The sequence below is a fragment of the Dasypus novemcinctus genome, chromosome 20 (assembly GCF_030445035.2).
Source record: "Dasypus novemcinctus isolate mDasNov1 chromosome 20, mDasNov1.1.hap2, whole genome shotgun sequence".
Lineage (NCBI taxonomy): Eukaryota > Metazoa > Chordata > Mammalia > Cingulata > Dasypodidae > Dasypus > Dasypus novemcinctus.
In genome coordinates this window covers 22,864,322-22,890,991 of record NC_080692.1, presented here as the reverse complement: position 1 = coordinate 22,890,991, position 26,670 = coordinate 22,864,322, and the positions used below count along the sequence as shown (strand labels likewise).

The 26,670-nt window shown below is 43.2% G+C and overlaps 1 protein-coding gene across 4 annotated transcripts in view; it reads right to left on the bottom strand.

Moving 5' to 3' along the window:
- Positions 1-2,113: 2,113 nt before the first annotated feature.
- Positions 2,114-26,670, bottom strand: part of GALNT8 (polypeptide N-acetylgalactosaminyltransferase 8) — a 59,707-nt gene continuing 35,150 nt past the window's right edge. The window contains exons 4-11 of one of the 4 annotated variants that reach the window (XM_004459023.4): positions 24,235-24,418; positions 23,318-23,515; positions 22,420-22,534; positions 12,334-12,519; positions 10,729-10,866; positions 10,136-10,231; positions 7,141-7,308; positions 2,114-4,193 (exon numbers count right to left, since the gene is read on the bottom strand). In XM_004459023.4, the coding sequence (XP_004459080.1) occupies positions 4,026-4,193; positions 7,141-7,308; positions 10,136-10,231; positions 10,729-10,866; positions 12,334-12,519; positions 22,420-22,534; positions 23,318-23,515; positions 24,235-24,418 (1,253 nt within the window). In that variant the 3' untranslated portion in view covers positions 2,114-4,025. Of the gene's footprint in view, positions 4,194-7,140; positions 7,309-10,135; positions 10,867-12,333; positions 12,520-22,419; positions 22,535-23,317; positions 23,516-24,234; positions 24,419-26,670 lie in introns of those variants that run through there. The other 3 variants (XM_058282619.2, XM_058282618.2, XM_004459024.4) reach the window with 3 other exon arrangements.

Below are 26,670 nucleotides of genomic sequence, written 5' to 3'. Positions count from 1 at the left end.
TTCTGAGACATGCATAAGCATTATCTCTCTGATGACCTCCCAACTCACTTTGAAGTCTCTTAGTCAATATAAACTCATTTGTCTTTACCTTTTCCCCCTTTTATTCAAGGTCTTTTTCCAGTTGCATCACCAGATCACCAGCTGATGCTTGGTAGTAATCCCTCAGTGCCAGAGAGGCTCATCCCCAGGAGTCTTGTCCCATGCTGGGGGGAAGGTAATGTAATGCATTTATATGTTGAGTTTGGCTTAGAGAGAGGCCACATTTGAACAACATGGAGGCTCTCAGGAGATATGTTACCAATTTTTTAAAAATTTTTGAATGGCCCACAAGCATGAGGCTAAAATGCTGTCTAGTATTCCTAAGCACAAGAAGGCTGTGATGTGCCTTACAGAGGAAATAAATGAGTTAGATAAGCTTCCCTCAGACATGAGTTATAGTGCATTCAGCCATGAGTTCGGTGTTAATGAATCAAAATGTGTATTAAATAAGATGCCTTTAAACAGAAATGCACATAAAACAAGATTATGTATTGATGAGTTGGCAAAAACATTGTTTCCAGAGACTCACAGAAGCCTAACCCTATATTTCCCCCAGGGCCTATGGTTCAGTATTCGCTAATTCAGTGTTCACATAGAACACAACTACCAAGAATACCAAGAAGTCATTGTTTTTAACTTCAGAGATAATGCCCCTTCCCCCTAATCCATCCAGTGTGCATTTACTAACATAAAGGACGTTCTTTTATTTAACCAGAGTACAATGATCAAAATCAGGAAAATAACATTGATACTATGCTATTATCTAGTCAAAAAACCTTATTCAAATTTCACCAGCTGTCTGTTGTTGTACTTTCTACTGCAAGGAGTGAGAGGATTCCATTCGGACCAGGATCCAATTCAGGATCACACATTACATTTAGTTTTTATATATCTTTAGTCCTTTAATGTGAAAAAGTTACTCAGTCTCCCTTTGTCTTTCATGACTTTGATCTTTTTGAAGCAAACAGACCATTTATTTTGAAGAATGTCCCTCAGTTTGGGTTTAACTAATGTTTCCTCAAGATTAGATTCAGATTCTGCATTTTGGTCAGGACCAGCATAAAAGTACTATTATGTTCTTCCCGGTTCATCAGAGCAGGAGGCACATGATATCTAGTTGTTCCTTAACTAGTGATATTTACCTGGTGTCCATCAGGTTTCTCCACCAAGAAATTACTGTTTCTCCCTTGATGGTTAATCAGTATCTTCTGGGACTTACTTTGATACTAGGGATGTACCCTGTTTCTCAGCAAACTTTTCACCCACTAGTTTTAGCATTCATTGATGATTCTTGCCTGAAACAATTGTATGGTGCTCTTCTAATTCTATAATTCTTTCTACATTTGTTAGTTGGCATTTGACTATGTGGAAGAGCTTTCCCTTCTTCCTCATTTATTTATTTATTCATTGGTATGGACTCTTATTTTATTTTATTTTATTTTATGGTTTATAAGCTGTTATGATCATTCATTTATCTTGATGTTCAAATTGTCACAGTTTGGCCAGTGGGAACCTTTTGACCTGGCTGCTGTGCTCTTTTGACATGTCTCCATCATTCTTTGAGTATATCCTTACTTTCTAACATAGGAAGATGTCCCAGCCCCATCACTGAAATCAGCTATTTCTCCAAAGCGTTCTCATTCCTTTTATAGGAGAATGATATTTAGACACCAAGATCCAGATGCTGGATGCTAACTGTGCTCACTGTTGTGTGTATGTGTTTGTACTCCTTTTGGGGATTCCCCTAAACCTGTGAATTTATGTATTTATGTTTTGAGTATGTAAAATATAACATGGTTATAAAAGTCAAAACTATAGAAAAATGTATATTTGCAGAACTACCTCTCTCTCTACATCTCTTCTACCCTGTACTGTCCCAAACCCCTCCCAGCTGTCCCAATCACCACTCCCATTGGTAACCAATCTTAGTTTCTGGTTTACCCTTCTCATGTTTCATTTTGCAGAGATAACAGATACATGTATGGTTTCCTCTTATTTCTCACATAAAAGGTAGCATATTAAAGATGCTATTTTGCTCCTTTTCCCTTTAAAATACATTGGAAATCACTCCACATCAGTTCAAAAAGATCTTTATTGTTCTTTTTCATAGCTTCCCAGCACCCCATTGTATGGATGCATTCAATCACTCTACAACACATGGAAATTTACTGTATTTCCAATATTTTGCAATTATAAACAATTTTGCAAAGAATTAATTTGTGCATCTGTATTTCCTTATTTTGGAGGGATATTTCCAGAATAAATTCCTAGAGGTAGAATTGTTTGGCACAAATGAAATATATATATATATATAGTCTTTTTATATATTGACAAATATCCCTCCAAAAAGATTGTATAACTTTGCATCCCCACATTAATGCAAGAGATTGTTTGTTTTCCACCGCCTCACCAACAGAATGTGCTTTTTAACTTTTGCGAATCTAAGTGAAAAATTATATAGTTTCAATATAGTTTCAGTATAGTTTTCATTTGCATTTCTCTGAGCAAGGTTAAACATCTTTTTCTTATGTTTAAGGGTATAATATAATATATATGTTTCAATTGGGCACATGCTTTTCTATAACTTTGCTCTAACTTGTGTTTTCCCTTCAGTTTTCTAGGCAGAAGCTAGAAGCTATACATTTGCTTATCATTTATCTTCTTCCTTAATTTTTTCATAATAACATCTTAAGTGTGATGTTTTAGTTTTTGATATGGATGTGCTCACTTTGCAAAAACTTTTATCAAGCTGTACATTTATGATTTGCATACATTTTTAATTTTTAAAAATATCACCTGATTTAACTCTATGCTAAAACAATCAGTGTCTTGCCTGGCTGATGCTTAAAGGAAGTCTAGTGAGTCCCAGAATCAAACCCAGGCAGCCCTGACAGTGGCCTCAAAGGAGCAAGTGGCCCACTAAGGAAGTAGCCCAGAGAATGCACAAATGAAAAGTGAGTCCACGACACAACACACACAGCAGCATCCAACATCCTCTCCCACCATGGTGCCCACTCCCGCCAACCTCCAAGACAATGCCCAAAATGAGCAGCCCTGGCTATATCCTCCCAACTCACCAACTAGGGGGAAGGACCTCTCCAATGGACAGCCTTGGGTTTTAGCCTAAAGTCCCTTCTTTTGGCCCTAATTGTTGATGGCCTGCCTCGTTTTCCCCATACTCCCCAGGGTAAGCTATTAAAGGTTATGATTTACCTAGAGAACGACTCAGACGGACCTGGATTTTTCTATCATTCTTTATGCACTTGCCCTTGAAGAGCAGTGATTAGGTGAGGTAGCTTCTCTCAACTGCTCAGACCCTGGATTCTTTCTGGCATGGGAGAGACTGAGTAGTCCAAATGAAACTGGTGTAAGAGGTTGAACGGAAGAAATTTTTAAGGATTCAGACATTCTGGAACAGTTACTTGTCTGTTTTCTGCATCTTTCAGGATAGTCAAGAAAGGAGGGGGTAGGAGCTGTCCATGCCTTCATAGAGGGTCCTTTCAGGCCTTCAATTGAACTGGTATCACCTAAATAGCCTCTCATGTGGAACAGGCCCCAGGAAGACTGAGCAGATGAGCTGGGGGAGGAGGTGTGGGGCAGATGGTGATGGTAGTTGTAGGGAATGAAGACTAAACAGTGATGGCAGAAGCCAAAGATAAACTTCCACCTTCCTGTTTCTCTCGCCATGTAACAGCCAGCTGAGGCTGGCTATTTCAGGGAGTTCCCAAGAATGGTATTTGAGCTATATCATGAACTCCCAAGGGAAGTGGGTTGAGGCATCCTCGTTTCCTTTCCCTTCCCCAGCAGAGACACCCAAGAAAAATGCACAGGCCTCATCTCCCCATACCTGTGCATGCCAGGCTGGAGCTGCAGTGAACACACACACAGACATACACACACACACATACACACACACCTTCTTTCTCTCCCAATTTGAGCAGTGCCAAGAGTAGAAGCCAGGCCAGTTGCAAGAGCTGGCTCACACATCAAATCTTTTTTGGGATGAGTCCATTTTGGGATGGCCAGTTTCCAAGCACATGCTGTATAGCCCACACTTGAGTGGTGCAGGTCTGCAGCACAGGCACATAGGTACCTGAAGGGTCCCTCTTGATCTCCAGGCACCGTCTGGTGGCCCTGTTTATGACAGCTCCTCCCTGGGTGAGAAGAGAGACAGAGTCAAGGTACTGAAATGTTCTAGGAGCCTGTTGCCTGCCTACTCCTCCTCTCCCTACTGTGGTCATGCTTGAGGGGTCCCCTCAATTCTCTGCAAGTCATCCTGGCAGGGAAATGAAGCCAAGTGTAGAATTAGATCCGACAGTGCTTTCTCCACCAGCCCCATGACCAATTAACCACAAATCTGGGAGTATTCCATGCTTTGGGGTCAGGGCTGGCAAGTGCTGATTTCACGTGATAACATCAGCCTCTGCTGAGGTTGAAGCATCAAGTCAGTAATGACTGGCAGGGCATGAAGGGGCCATAAAGACCCACAGGTCCTTCTCTACTTGGTCTTCCTTCCACTTCTTCAGCCCCCAAGTCCAGGAAGTCCATCAAGATCACCCTCACTGTGTGTTCCCCCTCCCTCCATGGCAAGGCACTGTTATGGAACCAAATCGGAAGCCACATTCAGGAGGTTCAGCCCATTTTCCCCTTGGCTCTAGGCAGCAACTTCCAGCCTTTCTGCATCATGGGGCTTCACCAAGGTTTCCTGCGGGGGACATGACACTGTGGGCTTTAGAGCTAGAGCCTGGGTTTGAATCCCTGCCTTATCGCATACAAAACTGTGTGGCCTTAGGCAAATTACTTACCCTCTCTAAGTCTCAATTTCTCCATCTATGAAGTGGGATGAGAGTTAACATTAGGGTCAAAATTAAGGTTAATAGCTATTGAGCATCTTGTGCCTGGCACATGAAAGGCATGCAGCAAATGTCCTTTCATCTGCTTTTGACCATCCTACTGGAGGGTCGTCCTTCTCTTTGCTCCATGTGCCACCCTCAGGCCCCCTCAGCTCGTTCCTCCTTAGGTTCAGGCTCAACAACTGGAGATCATGCCATCTCTCCAGCTGATGCAACAAGATGACTCAACAAAGAGACACAAAGAGGACAGACAATGACTAACAAACTAGGGAACTGAGGTGGCTCAAGCGATTGAGCACCTCTCTCCCACATGGGAGGTCCCAGGTTCGGTTTCTGGTGCCTCCTAAAAAGAAGACAAGCAGACAGCGAGCACAAACAATGAGACAACAGGGGGCATAAATAAATAAATCTTTAAAACAAAAACCCACCAAGCAGGGCTACAGCTCTAAGATCTCCAATTCTCTGCTCCCTCTCTAACCATCACCTCCCTGCCTCCCATCTCTTTCATTCACAAACTGCCCCTCAACATCCCCTGCCCCCTAATTTGCCTGCTCCTGGGCACCCTGGACTCCTTTGCCCCCCCTCCATTCACCCTCACCTCCCCAGGTGCCCCCTCCTCTAGGGCTTCTCTCCAGGTTCTTGAACTTCCCCTCCGGGTGCCCCTTCCCAGACCCCCCCTTCTAGACCATGGAACGCTCCTGGACAGGGCTCGCTCCGCAGCAGGGGCCGACAGCAGTCTGGCCGCAGAGCTGGGCTCACCGCCCAGGGTTTCTTCTCCAGGTTTCTGCAGCCAGCTCCACCCTTCAGTTCCCACCCCTGAAGCCTCACTTTCAATACATTTCTTTATTTCTCACTTCCTCGAGAAGACCACAAGTCCAGTCAGTCCCCACCCTACCCCCCAGGCCAGGGTCAACCCCCAGCAGGTCAACGTCAAAACAGCTGTCCCGGGCCCGGCTCAACCCCCAGCAGCTCCCTGTGTGCTGAGCCCAGCCCTCCTCCATGCCTGAGGGCCCACTCCTTCTGGACAGCAGCGTCCTTTCATTTCTCTCTCTGAAGAGTCCTTTCCTACTACCTTTAAATGTACCCAAATATCAAATTACTAGATGCAGGTGGGAACCTCAACTCTACCATCCTTTTCAATCAATCAGTTTTGTCCTCCTTTTCAGAATCAAACTTCCCAAGCACCAGGCAATGGCACACTGCAATTAAGGTTCTGTATTTGAGTCCCAGTCTAACGTTTACTACACTTTGGGACCTTGGACAAGTTATGTGACTTGTCTGTGCCTTGGTTACGTCATAGATAAGATGATAATGCTTCTCTTATTATATTTATGTAAGGATTAATTTAAAAATGTTTAACCCTAGCCCATATGCCTGGCACATAATATGTGCTCAATGAACCTTGGCTATTATAATATACTAATGTTTTGGGTTATTTTCTCTCAACTGCTCTTCAACATATCCTTTGATGACTTCCCTCACATCCTCTAAGACTCTTCTCTGGTTTCTTTTATGTATGTTCAGCTGGATTTTACGTGGGAGCCACGTGTGAACAGGGGCCTAAGGTAAGATGGAATGGGGTCTTTCCTAAAAGTACAGGTAGTTCCTATCACTAGAGCTTCCAGTGAGGGAGGGACTGGGAAGACTTTTCCCTGCTCTCCCTTCTAGTTGATAGTGTCTAGTGCAGACAGACTTGTAAGCCAAAATGCCCGCACTGGTGGTATAGGTATGCCTTCCTGGAGAGAGACTGTCTATACTTAGCAGCAGATTCTCAAAGGAGTTAAAAAGCCTTTGCTGAGCTAGAGTGGCCACATCTCCTCCAATGCAACACATGGACCGAAGCCGGTCCTGCCGTGGACCGAGCACCAGCCAAGTAATGCCTCCCTCCATCAGGACATCACACTCCTGCCAGAGTGGCCTGAGAGGTCAGCAGCTGCCCGGTCAGCCCCATCACACATAGATCCATCAGTCATTGGAGACTTTGGTCAGCCACATCCTCCATTCAATGCCATGTGAACAAAGCCAGAAGTCCTCCACCCTGTTCTTGGTCATCTGATGTTGACATTAAAGGCAAGACTTTTCCATCAGTCCCTCACACATTTCATCCTCTTAATTTCAGCCAGATTTATCACTTTTTCTACATGTTGCCCCTGGAAAATAATCTTCTAAAATACAGTCAAGTCAAAGGTGAATGAACCCCTCACAAAGCATTTGAATATATCTATCCTTTTAAAAGCACAGGACTCACCTGTTGAAAATCCCAGTATATGTGCAGTCCATTTGTGGCTGCCTGGGAACACGGCTCTAAAGAGGGCTGCTCCCGTACACCAGGGTCTGTCAAGCAGCGATCATCAGGATATCTCTGTGCAATCAGTGGTCCCACGTAGAATTCCCCAGTTAGGAGGTAGTAGACATTCTAAAAGGGGGCAAAGTGGAGTGTCAGCAGGATGATCCTTAACCTCCACCAAGACAGCTCACTGGTCCCCTAGAAAAGTAATCGCCATGTGGGAGCACTGTCCTTTCCTGGATAACAAGGTGTTACCTCTGTTTTTTTCCTCCCCAATCCCCAGTTTATTCCAGGGTGAAACTGGGAATGGGGAGGGGACACTAGCCTGCTTCCTTCCCGACAAGGACCAAAACAGAAAATCATGGCTTGCATGGCATGAGGGAGCATATCTTTGAAGAAAAAAAACAACTGAACTTCAGAAAGCTGACACTGAAAGCCCAACTGGGCTGCTTCTCAGGCAGCCTTCTTTCGAATTCTTTTTTTTTTTTTTTAACATGGATGAATCTTTTTTTTTTTAATTATTTATTTATTTTTAAAAATTACATTAAAAAAATATGAGGTCCCATTCAACCCCACCGCCCCCACTCCCCACTCCCCCCACAGCAACACTCTCTCCCATCATCGTGACACATCCATTGCACCTGGTAAGTACATCTCTGAGCATCACTGAACCCCATAGTCAATGGTCCACATCATAGCCCACACTCTCCCACGTTCCGTCCAGTGGGCCCTGGGGGGATCTACAATGTCCCGTAATTGTCCGTGAAGCACCACCCAGGACAACTCCACGTCCCGAAAACACCTCCACATCTCATCTCTTCCTCCCATTCCCCAAACCCAGCAGCCACCATGGCTACCCTTCCCACACCCATTCCACATTTTCTCTGTGGACATTGGATTGGTTGTGTCCATTGCACATCTATGTCAAGTGGGGGCTTAGATTCCACATGGATACTGGATGCACTCCTCCTGCTTTCAGTTGTAGACACTCTAGGCTCCATGGTGTGGTGGTTGACCTTCTTCAACTCCATGTTAGCTGAGTGGGGTAAGTCCAATAAATCAGAGTGTAGGAGCTGAAGTCTGTTGAGGCTCTGGGCCTGGGTGTCATATTATCAGTCCAGAGATTCAAATCCCCTAAATATATCTTAAACCCCAGCACCAACTACAATTCCAATAAAGTAGCATGCAAGTCTTGTGAAAAGAGATCCCCTCTGAGTCCAATTCCATCACGCAGAAACACCAGCTCCAAAGAAGGGCCATCTGCCATAGCTGTGAACCCCATCTGCCATGACCATAGAACCCGTGGGTCTCTTTATCCCTCAAAAGAACCAACACCTGGGGTTGTATCCACTTTATCTGTCTCTTAGACTCTGCTCAGTTGTGCATAAGGGCATTCCTTCTGACAACCTCCAGACTCTTTTTTAGAGACTCACAGCCTTACAATCTCATTTCTCCTTTCCATTTCCCCCTTACATTAGGTCAAACAGCATTTTGAAGTCATGTTATTATATGTAGACAGGGATATTCTGCTGATCCGTATTGAACCTTTAATTCAAGGTCATTTTCTAGTTGCATCTTAATCTGACACACTCCCCTGCTCAATGAGTATGGACAAACAGGTTGTTTTTGTGTCTCATCTATAAAAATGGAAATAATATCCAGCATGCATACTCCAAAAAGATTCTTGGGAGAGCAACATGCCACATAAGACGATAGATGTGAATATTCTCAGAGCAAAGGCCCTCCAGAGCTCTTGCATCCTTTGGAGGGACTTCACAGCCTCTCTCTTTCCGAGCCGTTTGCTTCCCCTTCTACAGAAGAAGCCACAGGTGGCTTCACACCTGCCCATCTCCCAGGACATGTAAGCAGTGTGTATTTCTTGTTGTGGACAGTGGGAAGATAGAGAGGACAGAGGAAGGAGGGGAAAGAAAGGAATTGGAGGTGATACCAAGCAAAAGCAGGTTCTGTCCACCTGATGCACTTTAAAGACCAATCCTGAGACAGAGGGGTTTCAAGGAGAGAAAGAGTTTATTTGCTTGCTCATAGCAAAGGAGGTCAGTGCACTAATGGCCCAAAAACTGCCTCGTGGAACTGCCACAATCCTGACAGCTTTATAATATCCAGGCTTAGCAGTTTATGATAAAGAGTAACTGGGGTGGGGCTGGTTCAAGTTCCTTCATTAATAAACATTAAGGGGCTGAACAGGATGGCAAAACCAAGACTAGTAGCAATGTTACTACAAGCACAAGACCATTATTATCAGAGATCATGGCATCTGAGGAAAGGAAGGTACAGAATGAGAGTCGATTACCAGATTTTTCTTATGGATTTCAAACAGAGGAGGGAGGAATGGTTATCATGTCAATAAACATGTTTATATACTAGGGTAAGATCAGTGGGGAACAATCATCATATAGCAGGTGTTGGTTAGAAATGACTATATCCAAAGGTAAGATCCATCTGCAATAATCATCACAATGGCAGGTTTTCAGTTGGAAATGACCATCTTCAAAGGTGAGGTCACTCTAGCCAGTTTCATTAATATCAGACATTAACCTTTAGTTATTTCATAATAGACTAGAAGTAAAAGGCATCTATCCAGCGACTCAGTAATCATAATTATTTAATTCTTAACCCTTGATTACAGAGATGATTGTCAGTGCACGTTACCATGGAAAATGAACAAGACAGAACATAGCCAAGATGGCACCATCTTGCCATGGCTTTCTGTGTGAACCAGGAAGTGAACTAGGTGAACCAGGAAGTGAAGTAGTGATGTAGGAGGAAAATTCAGTTAAGAGTGCACGTTTGGGTTTCACCCTTATTCTTTACCCACAGATGCTGAGCATCTGCCTCCCCATCATCTAACACCTAGTCTAAATCTGGCAAAGTTTACCAGGAACTAAGCCACAACAGGCTTCACCCTATGAAGGCAGTGGAAATTGTAAAAAAATACCTGCGGATTGTACTCATGGCAATTATGCATAATGGGGGTGTGATGTGGAGCAGGTCCTTGATCGAGACAAATGGTTCCATCCAGTGAGTTCTTCATCTGAAGGGGCAAAACACAGCACATCACTGCTAGAAAGAGGCAGAGAAAGAAGTCCCCGCCTTTTCCCCTGTGTACTCAGGGCACCAGAAACCACTAGCCAAAAGGAGCCGAGGTCTGGAGTCCAGAGGCCATTTCCTCAGTCCTGGGAAACAGGCAAATGCTGAAGTGACCTGCTGCTGTGATGCCCACTTCCCGGGAACATCGTCATAAACACGGAAGGGGTCCCTCTGCTCAGTTGAGAGGTGCGACCAAACATCCTGGTGGGTGGAGAAAGGGACATAGAGGCAGAAAGAAGGAAAAGAGATGGGGATTTTAGAGCAAGAGAGAAGAGGAAACAGAAGGTCCAATGGCAAAGGGAAGGAAGCAGTCAAGGTTGCAGGGAATCTTGGGCAAGCCGGGCTTTGTGAAACCTCAGCTGGACAGTCACGTCCTTCAGGTTTCATTGTCTTTGACAGGCCGACATTTAAAAACCTAAACTGCAATTGCGTAATACATACTCTTCCGTAGCCCACAAGGCTGTGGACTGGCTTCAGTAATGGATAAACATTTTTCAGATACCAGTCGAAAGTTTTGCATTTCAGTTTCTCCCGGAGGGCCTTTCTGGAGGAAATGTCTCCATAATTGATTCCAGAGTTCTGTAAACAAAACACAGAAAGACATGGTGCCCATAAGCTCAGACTGTATAGCCTCCCTGACTCCATCAAGGAAACAGAGTATTTTCCTGATAGCCTGTGAGATGACCTTGATATTTTATAGTTTTCCAGGGAAAGTGGGAAAAGCGCTGAACCCCAGTGGTTTCAAAGCCACTTGCAATGCCTGCATCGTCGGATCACTAAGGTTTCTTTTTCATCATTAGCAAGCTGGCTTGGACGGCTTCTGTCAGAGACAACATTTACATCATTAGGGCATGCTTCCTATCGGGACCAGAAAAACATGCAAAAGAAATATTCTGGCAACAAAATTAAAAGAGATTTTCTAGAAGTGATAGTTTGAGGGAATCAAAGTCCAAGAATACTGCAGAGGCAAAATTGAAAAGGAAATGCGAGAACCACTTGTGCATCTGCCCTCCTCTCAAAAGTTTCCTTCATGGCTCATTTCAGATCATCCCTTACAGGAATTTAGGTGTTATGTATTTAGGGGCAATTCCCCTTACAGTTTGGGACATTCATAAATATGATCCTGTAGAGGTGAAAAAATAAATAAATAAACAGCCAAGGGATCTCCCAGAGGGGTACTTGTTTTCTTACCATCCCTTGGCATTCTGGGGTACCAGAATAAATTGCTATAACTCTCTTCAAGCAGTGAACTAATAGAAGGATGCTAATGACTTTGAATTAAGAGGAAAAGTCAGCTATTTTTGCACAATTTTACTTTCTTCAGTCACAGTGTTCCCAGCTGTTTAACCTGATTCCTGGCCCCCATTTCTTTTCCCTTCTGGATTCATTCCACAAGTTTCCCACCATCTTGGTCTCCTGATAACTGCCCCCTGTACCCTCAAACATAGCTCAGCATGCTTGAGACCAGAGCCACAGCGTCAGGAACAGAAGACAGCACATCACACTGACCTCAGGTGGCCTGGGCATACAGTGTAGTCTTAGCCAAAAAGGTCATCCTCATTCATGTACACCTACCAAGGTTACAGTTCCTTCTCCCACCACCCAACATCCCTACCTGCCATGCTTATGTCATCATAAGATAGCAAATTCCCTCCCCAAGCAAGGAATGCCCCAACATGGCAAAGTAATAAAGAACCTGGAATCTAGAAGCCAGATTTCCTGGATTTGAATCTTGGCTCTACCATTCTCTACCTGTATTACTTAAAACAAATTCATTTCACCTCTTTGCCTTGTTTCATCATCTGTAAAATGAAAATAAAAATATACCTAATCCATAGGTATGTGGTGATAGTTAGATGAGTTAATACATAGAATGGTGCCTGGAACACAATATCATTACATAAACATCAGATGTCCTTATTATCACACCGTGGGGACCTTGCCCTAATTCTTTGGGGCTGAGATGGCACTTTTGCTCCAATTCTTTCCACTCCCTACCATTACTACCACCTCCCTCCTCCTTTGAGGGTCAGTTCCATGACAAACCTTGAGAGGTACATTCCAAGCTGCGTAGACCATGTATTTGTACTCGTCCATCCAGATCTCAGCCACTCGCAGCGCATTGCGCAGCATGACAGAGGACAGGTCCAAGACATAGGGCTTGTGGTGTCTCTCTAGGTGAGCAATACGAGAGCAGGGTAAGATCTCAATCTTCCCTCCACACTGCCACACCTGCAAGAGAAGAGGAAACTTCACCTGGACAGGCTAGAAGGCCACTAGACCAATAACTTGTACAGCAAAAGATCATATCCTGGTACCATTTATTAAAGAACATAAGTTTAGTCATTCCCCTCCCACTCTAATATTGCCTCCGAACCCACTCATTTTAAACAATCTTCCTTAGAAGTCTACCAAACTGCTTCTCTCCTGTCGTCCTAAGAGTTTCTGAAATCCTACATCCTTCAGGAAGTCCTCCTAAACTGACCCAAGAAGTTTCCTTGTCTCACTTATCCCTGAGGAAAGCACTGAAGTCTTTAGAGGTCCCATGTTCTCCTGAGCCAGTCTCCCTAGACTTAGCATCCCATGACCCCTTTCTGTCCTGCCTGCCAGATATATGGTGAGCATACTCTACAGTGGCCCCCCACAATCCCTACCTCAAGGTATTCACACCCCAGCATAATCCCCTCCCATTGAATATGGGTGGAACCTGTCACCTGCTTCTAACCAAGAGAATACAGTAAAGGTAGCAGGGTATGTGTGATGATGTGTGTGATTGCATTACAGAAGACCACAACAACCGTCTTGTTAGGGGACTCTCTCCCTTGCTAATTTTGAAGAAGTGATTTTCATATTAAGGACAGCCATATGGGGAAGGCCATGTGGCAAAGAACTTAAAAACAGCTTCAGGCTGTTGCCAGCATAAAACTCAAGACTCCTTCGGTTTGGAAGCCTGCAAGGAACTGGATATTGCCAACACATGAGCTTGGAAGCAGGTCCTTCCCCACTCAAGCCTCAGATGAGAACCCAGCACTTGCCAACACCTTGATTGCAGCATTGCAGTTGACCTTGAAAAGCTGTGCATGGACTCCCAACCGACAGAAATTATGATAATAAATGTGCATTGTTTTAAGCCACTAAGTGTGTGATAATATTGTTACCCAGCAATTGACAACTCATACTGGTAATCTTTGACTGAGCGGGACAGTGACTTATGATCCAATTATACATATTCTTCCTTGCCATCTTTATGGGTCTAGACATACTTGGCAGACCATGCATTTTTGATATTTCACTTGAAACATGGTCTTGATTCTAAAAAAATGATAGAAATGTCTAATGATGTTGAATTGATATAATATGATCTGTGTCTTGTCTTCCTGTTGCTTAAAGGGGTTGCATTAATCTCCAGAGGGAGATAATTCACCGTCTAGCAGTGGTTAGCAACCTACTGCTGTCATATCAACAGAGCCCATGAGATGAGGGTGAGAAGCCAAGGTCCTGCTGACTCGGTTAGCATACCCCAAGAGTGCCCACCTGAGGGCCAGTCCCGTTCTCTGACTTGCAAATTTCTCCACTTCTGAACTCACCTCTTCCCTTTCTCTACCCCACTCCCACCACAGCTCAGAATAGTAGAGTGAAAAGAGCCAAACCCTGAAGTAGGTCTGACCTGCGTTCGAATCCACCCTATCACTGCACGCCTGGCAACTAGGGGCAATCACTCACCTCCCCCCCGCCAAAGCTTAGCCAACACATCTATAAAAGGGACATACCCACCATTTGGGTTGTCAGAAGGATTAAATGGCATAACAAGTAGTCAGTCAATGGTGGGCCCTATGATTATTAAAACCTGAGACATCTCTTTGCTTTCATTATCCTCCTCCATTTCTCCTTACTAGCCCTCTGAACCACTTGCAGGTTACACCCAATTTATTTTCAGATTTTATTATTTTCTCCAGCCAAGAATTTAAAAATCTAAATACAATTTTACTTCAATTTTCCTAGTGATGGAGGTTTCCTATCCATGGGAATTTATGGCAGAAAGAATAGTTATTGGAATGACTACCTTGAAACAAATGATAATGATAACACAACATACCAAAATTTATGGGATGCAGCAAAAGCAGTACTGAGAGGGAAATTTATAGCCATAAATTCATATATCAAAAAAGAAGAAAGAGCAAAAATTGAAGAACTAACTGCACTTTTGAAGGAATTAGAAAAACAACAACAAAGTAACCCAACAGGAAGAAGAAGGAAGTAAATAACAAAGATAAGAGCAGAACTAAATGAAATAGAAAATAAGAAAGCACTTGAAAAGATAAACAAGACCAAGAGCTGGTTTTTTGAGAAGATCAACAAAATTGACAAACCTTTAGCGAGACTAACAAAGAAAAAAAGAGAAAAGATGCAAATACACAAAATAAGAAATGAGAAAGGCGATATCACCACTGACCCCACAGAAATAAAGACTATCATAAGAGGATACTTTGAAAAACTATATTCCAACAAAAATGACAATTTAGAGGAAATGGACAAATTCCTAGAAACAAATAAGCAGTCCATATTGACGAAAGAAGAAATTGATGATCTTAACAAACCAATCACAAGCAAAGAGATAGAATCAGTCATTAAAAATCTCCCAACTAAGAAGAGCCCAGGGCCAGACGGCTTCACAGGTGAATTCTACAAAACATTCCGGAAAGAACTAACACCAATCCTGCTGAAACTATTCCAAAAAATCAAAACAGAAGGAACATTGCCAAACTCCTTCTATGATGCCAACATTACCCTAGTACCAAAGCCAAACAAAGACATCACAAGAAAGGAAAATTACAGACCAATTTCTCTAATGAACATAGATGCAAAAATACTTAACAAAATACTTGCTAATTGTATTCAAAGACACATTAAACGAACTATACACCATGACCAAGTGGGATTTATTCCAGGTATGCAAGGATGGTTCAACAAAAGAAAATCAATCAATGTAATACACCATATAAACAGATTGAAGGAAAAAAATCACATGATTATATCTATAGATGCAGAAAAAGCATTTGACAAAATACAGCACCCCTTCTTGAAAAAAACACTCCAAAAAATGTGAATACAAGGAAACTTTTTGAACATGATAAAGAGTATATATGAAAAACCTACAGCCAACATTGTTTACAATGGAGAAATCCTAAAATCCTTCCCTCTAAACTCAGGAACAAGACAAGGATGCCCATTGTCTCCGCTCCTATTTAACATTGTCTTAGAAGTACTTGCTCGAGCACTGAGGCAAGAACCAGATATACAAGGCATTCAAATTGGAAAGGAAAAAGTCAAAATTTCATTATTTGCAGATGACATGATCCTATACATAGAAAATCCTGAGAGATCTACAACAAAGCTTCTAGAACTCATAAATGAGTTCAGTAAAGTCGCAGGTTATAAGATCAATGCGCAAAAATCAGCAGCATTTCTGTACACCAATAATGAGCAAGATCAGGAGGAAATCAAGAAACAAATACCATTCACAATAGTAAATAAAAAAATCAAATACTTAGGAATAAATTTAACTAAAGAGGTAAAAAATTTATACACCGAGAACTATACAAGACTGCTCAAGGAAATCAAAGAAGACCTAAATAAATGGAAGAATATTCCTTGTTCATGGATAGGAAGACTGAATATTATTAAGATGTCTATCCTACCAAAACTGATCTACACATTCAATGCAATCCCAATAAAAATCAACACAGCCTTCTTTAAGGAACTAGAAAAACTAACTATGAAATTTATTTGGAAAGGAAAGAGGCCCCGAATAGCCAAAGACATATTGAAAAAGAAAAACGAAATTGGAGGAATCACACTTCCTGACTTCAAAACATACGACAAAGCTACAGTAGTGAAAACAGCATGGTATTGGCATAAGGAGAGACACACAGACCAATGGAATCGAATTGAAAGTTCTGATATAAAACCTCATATATATAGCCATATAATATTCGATAAAGCCACCAAACCCTCTCAACTGGGAGAGAATGGCCTATTCAACAAATGGTGCCTGGAGAACTGGATATCCATATGTAGAAGAATGAAAGAGGATTACCATCTCACACCTTATACAAAGATCAACTCAAGATGGATCAAAGACCTAAATATAAGAGCCAAGACCATAAAGACCTTAGAAAGCAGTGTAGGGAAACATCTACAGGACCTTGTAATAGGAAATGGCTTCATAAATATCACACCAAAGGCACGAGCAGCAAAAGAACAAATAGATAAATGGGACTTCCTCAAAATTAAAGCCTTCTGCACCTCAAAGGAGTTTGTCAAGAAAGTAAAAAGGGAACCCACACAGTGGGAGAAAATATTTGGCAACCGTATATCTGATAAGAGACTTATAACTTGCATATATAAAGAACTCATATATCTTGAAAATAAAAAGATAAACAACCCATTTAAAAAATGGGAAAAAGATTTAAACAGACACTTCTCCAAAGAAGAAATACAAATGGCTAAAAAGCACATGAAAAAACGCTCCAAATCTCTAGCTATCAGGGAAATGCAAATCAAAACTACAATGAGATACCATCTTACTCCCATAAGATTGGCAGCCATGAAAAAAACAGAAGACTACAAATGCTGGAGAGGATGTGAAGAAAGGGGAACACTCATCCACTGCTGGTGGGAATGTAGAAGGATCCAACCATTCTGGAGGACAGTTTGGCGGTTTCTCAAAAAACTAACCATAGATTTGCCATATGACCCAGCAATACCACTGCTGGGTATATACCCAGCAGAACTGAAAACAAGGACACAAACCGATATATGTACACCAATAGCAGCATTGTTCACTATCGCCAAAAGTTGGAGTCAATCCAAATGCCCATCAACAGACGAGTGGATCAATAAAATGTGGTATATACACACAATGGAATACTACTCGGCTGTAAGAACAAATACACTACAAACTCACGTGATAACATGGATGAATCTTGAGAACCTTATGTTGAGTGAAGCAACTCAGGATTTGAAGGACAAATACTACATGACCTCAATGATATGAAATAAGCAACCTGCCTCAGAGAGCTAGAGACTGGAAAATAGGCTTACAGGAAATCGGGGGGTGGAGGAAGGATGTGAGCCGATGTCTGCAGGGGTGGAATCTATGATGAGCTGGGGGTAAGTATGAGCACAAAGAAGGGATAAAATGGGGGCAAGGGGTTGCCTTCGGGTGGAGCTTTGCGGGTTTGAGGGGGGCTGGGGATGGGCGGAAGGGTAATATTGCCCAAAAAATTGGGGGGAGGGAGGGGCAACATACGAACATAGGAGAGTGTCAGGTGTTGGTTGAGAGTAAAATGCTGAGAAAATCGTATCAAAATATAATTAAGAGGGTTACCTGTTTAGGATGCTCAGAGGGGATGGTCTGATGCGGGACGGACTCCTGGGGAATGGCTGAAGGCTCATTTTGCCAGGGTGGGTTGTACCATTGGGTAGAGACGGAAGAAGTGAGAGTTGGGGTGGACCCACATCCTGGGGAGGACTAATGCCATCAAATAGAAAGAACTGTATCTCTCGAGAGAAAGGGTGGCTCCCAGGGCATTAGGGCAGTTGAGAAAGTCACGCCCTGAACACTGCTGCAAGTATCTCTGGACGTGGCTTCTCAGGAAATGGAGATTGGCTGTCGCTGTGGGCCCCAAGGGGAGGGGAAAATGGATGTTGAATGGATAGAACCAAGGTAAATGTGGGGGCAAGAGAGGAGTTTCACGAGAGTACACAAGGATGAATATAAAACATGTAATATTACACCAAAAACATATAGGGGATGACAAACTAATAATGTAAACCATAATGTAAAACATAGGATAACTAAAAAATTTAGAAAACTGTATATCCTGAAATATGGACCACATTGTAAGCACAGATGTCACCTTGTTTGAAAGTTATTGTTTCGGAGTCTGTACATCAGTTTCAGTAAATATGATATGAATAAGTTAAAAGATTATTGCTGTGGAAGGGAAAAGGTTTTATGGTGGATCTGTGGGAGTACTGTATATTGTATATATGAATTACTGTGATCTAAGACTCTTGTGAAGAGAAGCTCAATAATTAGAAAAAAAGAAAAGAAAAAGATAGGATGTAGAAATTTTTCCAAATCAATATGTACTCTAGATCTAACCTTTAAACTCATCGCTATATTCCATTTTACTAGTAAGGGAAACTGACATTATATTGGGATTCACTTTACAGGAAGTTTTGGATCACAGAGTGGTTCAACAATGGCGGCGGAGGAATACTGATATGGGATGTTATTGACAGGCTATATATGGTTGACAGGGAGTTATACAGGGCATATGTCCAGGGTGCATGGTAATGTTTAGATATACTCATAGTGGAAACAATTAAAAACAACAGCTGGGGGGGTACTGGGTTCCTGGCCAGGGGGGGCTCTGTCATGGTCCCTAGGGGAGCAGCAGCAGTCCCCCAGGTGCAACAGTAAGAACCAGGAAGGAATGAGGGTCCAACAGTGGGCTCCTGATACTAATGGCTATACTTGTGAGCCTATACACCTGCAATAAGAACAAGGCCTAGAGTAGCATTGTGCCTGGGAGTTTCCTCCTGACAGCCTTCATGTTACTCAAATGTGGCCACTCTCGAAGCCAAACTCAGCATGTAGATGCAGTGCATTCCCCCCAGCATGGGACATGACACCCGGGGATGAGCCTCCCTGGCACCGAGGGATCACTACCAAATATCAGCTGAAGATGCAACTAGAAAACGACCTTGAGTTAAAGGTTCAATGCAGATCAGCAGAATATCCCTGTCTACATATAATAACATGACTTCAAAATGCTGTTTGACCTAATGTAAGGGGGAAATGGAAAGAAGAAATGAGTTTATATGGTTATGAGTCTCTAAAAAAGAGTCTGGAGGTTGTCAGAAGGATTGCCCTTATGCACAACTGAGCAGAGTCTCAGAGACAGATAAAGTAGATACAACCCCAGGTATTGGTTCTTTTGAGGGATAAAGAGACCCACGGGTTCTATGGTCATGGTAGATGGGGTTCACTGCCATATCTGATGGCCCTTCTTTAGAGCTAGTGCTTCTGCATGATGGAACTGGACTCAGATGGGATCTCTTTTCACAAGACTTTCATGCTACTTTACTGGAATTGTAGTTGGTGCTGGGGTTTAAGATATATTTAGGGGATTTGAATCTCTGGACTGACAATATTATAGCCAGGCCCTGAGCCTCAACAGACTTCAGCTCCTACACTCTGATTTATTGGACTTACCCCACTCAGCTAACATGGAGTTGAAGAAGGTCAACCACCACACCATGGAGCCTAAAGTGCCTACAACTGAAAGCAGGAGGAGTGCATCCAGTATCCATGTGGAATCTAAGCCCCCACTTGACATAGATGTGCAATGGACACAACCAATCCAAAGTCCACAGAGAAAATGTGGCATTGGTGTGGAAAGGGTGGCCATGGTGGCTGCTAGGTGTGGAGATGGGAGGAAGAGATGAGATGGGGAGGCGTTTTCGGGACGTGGAGTTGTCCTGGGTGGTGCTTCATGGACAACTACGGGACACTGTAGATCCCCCCAGGGCCCACTGGATGGAACGTGGGAGAGTGTGGGCTATGATGTGGACCATTGACTATGGGGTGCAGTGATGCTCAGAGATGTACTTACCAGGTGCAATGGATGTGTCATGATGATGGGAGAGAGTGTTGCTGTGGGGGAGTGGGGGGGTGGGGGCTGTGGGGTTGAATGGGACCTCATATTTTTTGAATGTAATACTTAAAAAAATAAAATTAAATTAAATTTAAAAAAAATAGTTATTGGTACGAGAAATCTTACATTGTCTTTTAAGAGGCAATGTCAACCGTTACCATTGATCAACAACTTTCAATTTTTTCCCCTCTCAATCTATCCTTTTCTCTCTCTCTCTCTCTGTTTTTTTGTTTTGTTTTGTTTTGTTTTGTTTTGTTTTGTTTTTAGGACGTACCAGGGATCCAACCCAGGACCTAGTACATGAGAAGTAAGTGCTCAAATACTTGAGCTACATCTGCTAACCTCAATCTATCCTTATTTCCCACCTACCTACCTACCTCTCTCACACACACACATGCATACATGCACACACAAGCACACACACACAAAGTTTCTGCTTATAATAGCAGTGGCTTATTTCAAACCACATACTGTCCTAACATTGTTTACGGATTTAATCCTCACCATGTAGGTATTATTATTATCCCATTTACCTAACTTACTTATGTTTATCCTGCTAGTAAATGGCAGGGCTGGCTGCTGGGTTCTGAGCCCGTGCAGTCCAGGTTAAGCTCTGACGCAATGCTAAGAAGATATAGCTTGACAAACACTGGCTTTCATTTCCCACCCATTAGCCTTGACACTCCATTCACCCACATCCATGAGCACATCATGGCTGTGGCCACCAGATGTCAGAATAAAACACTTCAAGTCCTCGTAGGCACTCCAAGATCTGTTACTGGAGAAATACACAAGCTTAGAGGTTTTAAAGGTGAAACCAAGGAGCCTGGATATGTTTAGAGTAAGAAAAGAGTGAGAATGGCTCTTCCCCTGACATGTTATATTTTCAGCAAAATCTATAGGGAAACTACAAATGCCTCTTGCATTTCTTTTAAAAGAGAATTTCCTGTGGAAAGTGAAAGGTCAGAGTTCTACATGGCAGGTGGGAGAATGCAAACCCAGAGCCAGCTTAGATGCAGAATGGTGGGAGGCAGAAAAGCATGAGGGACTCAGAAATAAAGAGAAATTATGAGAGGGGCTTTGGATCCTAAGCTGGGGGAACTAGGGTCCCAGCCAGATTCAACCAAATCTCTGGTTGGTGGGAAAACCCCAGCCACAGAGTAACTACGGTCATCTTCAGGACTTTGCTAAGTACCACACACAAGGTAATCACTTATGCATTTGCATTTTTGTGCAAGAGACAGTTACCCCCAATATCTGTTCTCTTCTACATCTTTAGGAACAGAAGGACTACCTGGGCACATAACCATCCAACTAATGAATTTATCACCCCAATTCTTTCCCCCTCCCTGACATAGTCTCATCTTGGATAGAGTATTTAGACTTCCCTGCTCCTTGGCTTTGGGCTTAGTCATGTGCTTTGCTGTGGCTAATGGAGTGGAGCAGAAGAGGGAGTAGTCTAGTTCCGAGCCCAGGCCTAAAGAGGGCCCCCATGGTCCACTTGCCCTCTAGCATATCATGAATCTGGCTGCTGCCCCTTCAGCCTGGGCCCTACAAGAACACCTATGGAAGAGCTGCCCACCCAGGCCCATTCAAGGACCTGCAGAGCTGAGGTAAATGATTGGTGTTTTAAGCAGCTGGGGGAAGGGGGTGGTGGGCAGGTTATGCAGCATTTTTGTGGCAATAGCTAACCACTATAGTGATGTAATAAGAATCTGAACTTGGAATTTCTCCAGACATATTGCTCTGCTCCCTGAATTCCCTTACAGAGCACAAATATACTGGCTGTTCATCTGACCTGAGCAAGGATGGGGACAGCCAGGAGCTGAGAAGAGGCAGTACTGCCAAGGTAAAGCCACTGGTGTCCTGGACACACCGGAGTTGGTCAAACCTAGAACTGGCTCAAGGATTTCAATGCTGTACTGCCCCTTCCTATTAGTTCTAGACTAAGTATCAGTACAAAATTTCTTCCTGATGTCAGCTGCTTTAGCTGTCCATACTAGAGTAGGTTTGATGTCCATGTGTCTGCATTCTCTGCTGCTTCTTCCCACTCCAGTTTTCATTGTCTTTGACAAAGCAGCTTGCATCATGGTCTTATAGAGAATTGCCAAAGTCAACTTATTCCAGAACATGCTTAGAAAATGGGTGGCATTCTCAGGGAAATATGGACACTATCTGCTCAGTCTCGCCTCTACCCCTACCCACCATTCCTCCCAGGTTATATAGGCCCATAACAGAAAGCTGCCCTCCAGAAGTCCTATCTCCTATTCCTCCTTGGCCAAGGGACTTGGAAACATGAGAATTTGTGCACCTCTTGATCCAAGGACATTCAGTCTTTCTCCAGGATTCCAGCGATCCTATCTATGCCTCTTATCTCCCATAAAGAGAAGCAAAATGTACCCACCCTCAGGCTAAGCTCCACGTTTTCACCTCCGTAGACCAGCATTCCACCATCCAGCGACCCGATCTCTCCCAAGAAGAGCCTGCTGGCAGACATGATGCCCATGATGGAAGGGCTCCTATAGAGTACACAACAAAAGAGTTACCAACTGCTTTATGAGGAACAGGTCAGGATGGAAGTGAGGGGTGGAAAGCCCAGTGAAGATCTGGCCTCCACATCTCTACCTAAGCCTCTTTTTTTAAAAGGTACCAGGGGATTGAGCCCAGGACCTAGTATATGGGAAACAGGTGCTCAACCTCTGAGCTATATCTGTTCCCCAATGAGAGTTGGATTTTTCATTAGTTGTATTTTTAGGAGTTACCAGGGATCAAACCTGGGACCTTGTATATGGGAAGCAGGTGTCAACCACTTGAGCTACCTCAGCTCCCCCTAAGCCTCTTCTTAGCCTGAAGGCCTTTTCTAAACCTTCAGGCTGGACTAATTATATGCAGGCCTCCATTTCCTCCTGTGTTATCATAACCTTTCTCCAATTAAATTAAAATTACATCTTTCTCATTTTGGTATCCCTATTTCATATCCTGATAAATGCTCATGAAATTGATCTGGTCCAAAGTTTTTGCTGTTTTTTTTGAAAAAAAAAAAACGAAAACAACAACAAATTAAATGCTTTGCTTGATTTTGTCTGAAAGTCCCTAAATAACCCAAGATATCTGGGATTCCTTATCTTTGACCAGTTCACTATTGTTTCCAATCCCCTGTCCTCCACCCCACTCCCTCCACTTCTCCCATCCACAGCCCCCACACACACACATACACAACCACCAAAAATAAACAAAACCCCATGGTTCCTTGCTACTTTCCCTGGGGCTAATCACGATCCCTGAGCCTCCACCAGACTTACTTCACTGGAGCTGTGACATCATGTAGATCAATCCAAGCCTGTGGCAGTAAATCATAGCGACACCAAAGTTCCCAGTTAAATCCATCAACCATCAACTCATACTTTTTCAGCTCAAAAGTGTCAAAACGAATGTTGTCAAACACAGGAGACACGACCACGGTGTAGTCTTCCTGAATCCGAGCCAAGATGGGCTCTGCCCTGGAAAAGGAGTGCTAGGAAGCCGGGCTTGGATAGGAGGGCTAGCATCAGGAGCAAGACAAAGTCCTGCAGGAACCTTGCCCGACATTGACCTGACATTGAGTGCCTTCTCCGCCTAGGCTGTGCTCGATGATGAGTAGGACTCTCCACAGTCCAGAGACTATCTACAGCTGTCAGGAAACCCACATCAAGAGTAGATTTTAAACTAGAACAGAAGTACCAGCCCCAGGCCATTCTAAACCAAGACTATCACTGTTCTGCCCGAATTTACGTTTTCTCTGGGATTTCCCTGTTTCCAAAATGATATCTCTTTATTACATGATTCTTCACAGTACAAAAAGAACAGAGTTCGCTTTCTATCTTGTAATTTCAGGGCTGCAAAAACCCTTAGGACTCACCAAAGGGCATTCTCTTCATTTTAGAGAAGACCACAAATGTCTAGTGTGGTGAAGCAAGTTGTTCAAAGTCACAAGTTTTTGTCAAAGGTTAGAGCCAGGATCTGGCAGTCATTATTTATAGCCCATTGTTTCTTCTGTCACACTAAACTACTTTCCCTAAAAATCAAAAGCCCTGGGTAAACGCATTCTTTCCTTTGCAGATCTCATTGTTTAAGGCCTGGTGTTCACTTATCCTATTTCCACAATATCTTGCTTTATACTCAGTAAACGTACAATATCTCCTTTCTCCCATTTCCCAGAAGAACCCTCGAAAAGGCTTACCACCCAATGTTCACTTCAATGTGAGCATCCAAGATGGTGACCACGTCAGCGGTGGCAGCCTCCCAGCCAGTGACGCGTGCTTGAGCAAGACCTTTTCTCTCAGTGTGCCGTACTATTTTCAATAGTCCTGGATACTTCTGGTTGTAAAGCTTAATCTGCTCATCCAAGTCTACCTTTAGTTCTCCTGCCAATCAAACACACATCTATATTGAATTTCTGAGTGCAATAATCAATGTGGTGCAGAAATATCATACTATTACACAATAGTGGTTGTACTCTCTACACCCTAAGTTGAGCAATTTGACAGCCTAGGCTGAGAAAATAGGCAGCGAATCCTCTGCACCTACCTCTCCTTTATCCTTCAATCCGAGGTTTAATCTTACTATTCCAAATCTCCTGACCCTTACAGTCAGACAATCTTAGAAGAGCCATAGCTAACCATGAAGTCCTACTTATTATGTGCCAGGCATTGTTCTAAGTAATTTATGTACATAGAGAAATTTTTATGAGAATGAGTAGGACAAACCTGGCATAACTAAGAGGTACAAATGAGCAGGTATTGCACAGAAACAGCCTGGAGTGTCTTCTCTGCAGTTGAACTCTCAAGATTTTTGGGAGAATCCATAAGCAATTAAACTTGTTGTGTTTTGCTTTAGATACACAAAACAAAACTAGTTGGTCTCCGCAAGGACAACTGGCACAGAATGCCTGACTGATATCTTTGCCAGCTTCGAGCTCATGAATTTACCCCCAAAATTATACGAACAAGTTTCATTATTCCCCAACTGTTTATGGTTTTTTCTTCCCTTTCTCCCCTCTCTTTTATAAATCCTGTCTGTACCTTTGTTCCTTGACTCAGCCTACCAGTTGACTCCCTCACATGTAAGTAAACAATCTGCATGCCTATCACTAAACAGCATGCAAAATAACTAAATATTAATTCACTGCATTCTCAAAGAACCCTGTGAGGTAGGCACTATGGTATCCCCATTTTGCAGATGAAGAAACCGAGGCACAGAGAGGATATGTCCAAAGTCATATATCTAGACAGTGGCATGCCCAGAATATGAGCCCGTGCAATCTTTAGCTACTACGCAGCACTGCCTCAAGAACTGTGTTCATACTTGTTTGGGTTTATCAGCGTTTCCCTGTCTCTTCTCTCCCCACCCCTATAATCAAAGGAAGAGACCTTTGCTCATTCTTCTCTCAGAAGAATAGATTGTAAATCCTGGAGTGGTCAAGATCTGGAATCATCACCTACATGGCTCCAGCACCAAGAATTACCCCATCTTAGACCTTTTCCCATTGCACTCAAGGTTGACTGACTCAGTTACTGCAGGTGTTGAAGAAATCCAGTGGGTCCGAAGGTGTTGATCCTCCTGGGAGTGAGCTAGGGGAAATTAAGGTCAAGGCTCTACACTCATTCTGGAACTACTTTTAAGAACTGCCAAAGGTCCTGGATATTTAGACTCTAATTCAGGCTCCATCACGATCTAACTCAGTGTCTTTCTATTTTGGAGTCTCTATTTTCTAAACTTACAGAAAAGGACTAGATAATCTGTCAGTACCCTTCCAAATCCAAAATTCTATGAGCCACAGATGCTGAGTCCCTCCTCAGTCACTAATGCCTGTAGTACAATATGAAAATTCAAGACCCTCCAGTGGCTCTTCTAAAGTATCTACGCCCCCTTCCCAGCCTTGCTCTCCCACTGGTCCCCTCCCCAAACCATCTTTTCTAAGCTGGTGAGCCTGGGGTGCTTCTGATTTCTTCATCTCTGTTCCTATCATTCTCTCCACTCCACCCCCAGGCACACTCCCCCCGCCCCCTTAAGTAGTCCCTAGTATTCTCTGCCTTTTCAAGTCCTACCAAGCCTTCAAGTGCTAACTCAAGACTCCTCCTCCAGAAAGCCTCCCTAGATCATGTCAGCCTCCTCTCTGGGCTTTCTTCTACTCACTAGCAGCTTACTCAAACTGACACACTATTCTTCATTCATCTTGCCCCATCAGCTAAAAGGAGCTTCTTGATGCAACAGAGCTAGACTCTGCCCCTGCCGCAACAAGCAGAGGCTACAAGCCAGAAGAGGCTGCAGCCCAGCAGATGTTGCTTAATCCTTTGGGAACTCCTCCCTCATGTGGGAGGTCCGGGGTTTGGTTCCCGGTGCCTCCTGGAGAAGGTGAGCAAACAATGAGCAGACAGACGTGCAAACCATCTGGGGGAAGTGGGGGATAAATTAAGAAAAATAAAGGAAATATAATAAATCATTAAAAATAAATAAATAAATAAATAAATAAATAAATAAATAAATAAATAAATAAAAGGAGCTTCTTGAAATCGCTGACATCCTCTTCCCTGCACGGTCCCAGGCACAAGGTAGAAACTCAATAAATAGTTGCTATTTGTGGAATCTGCGAAAAATAATTGTGGAGGAATATGGG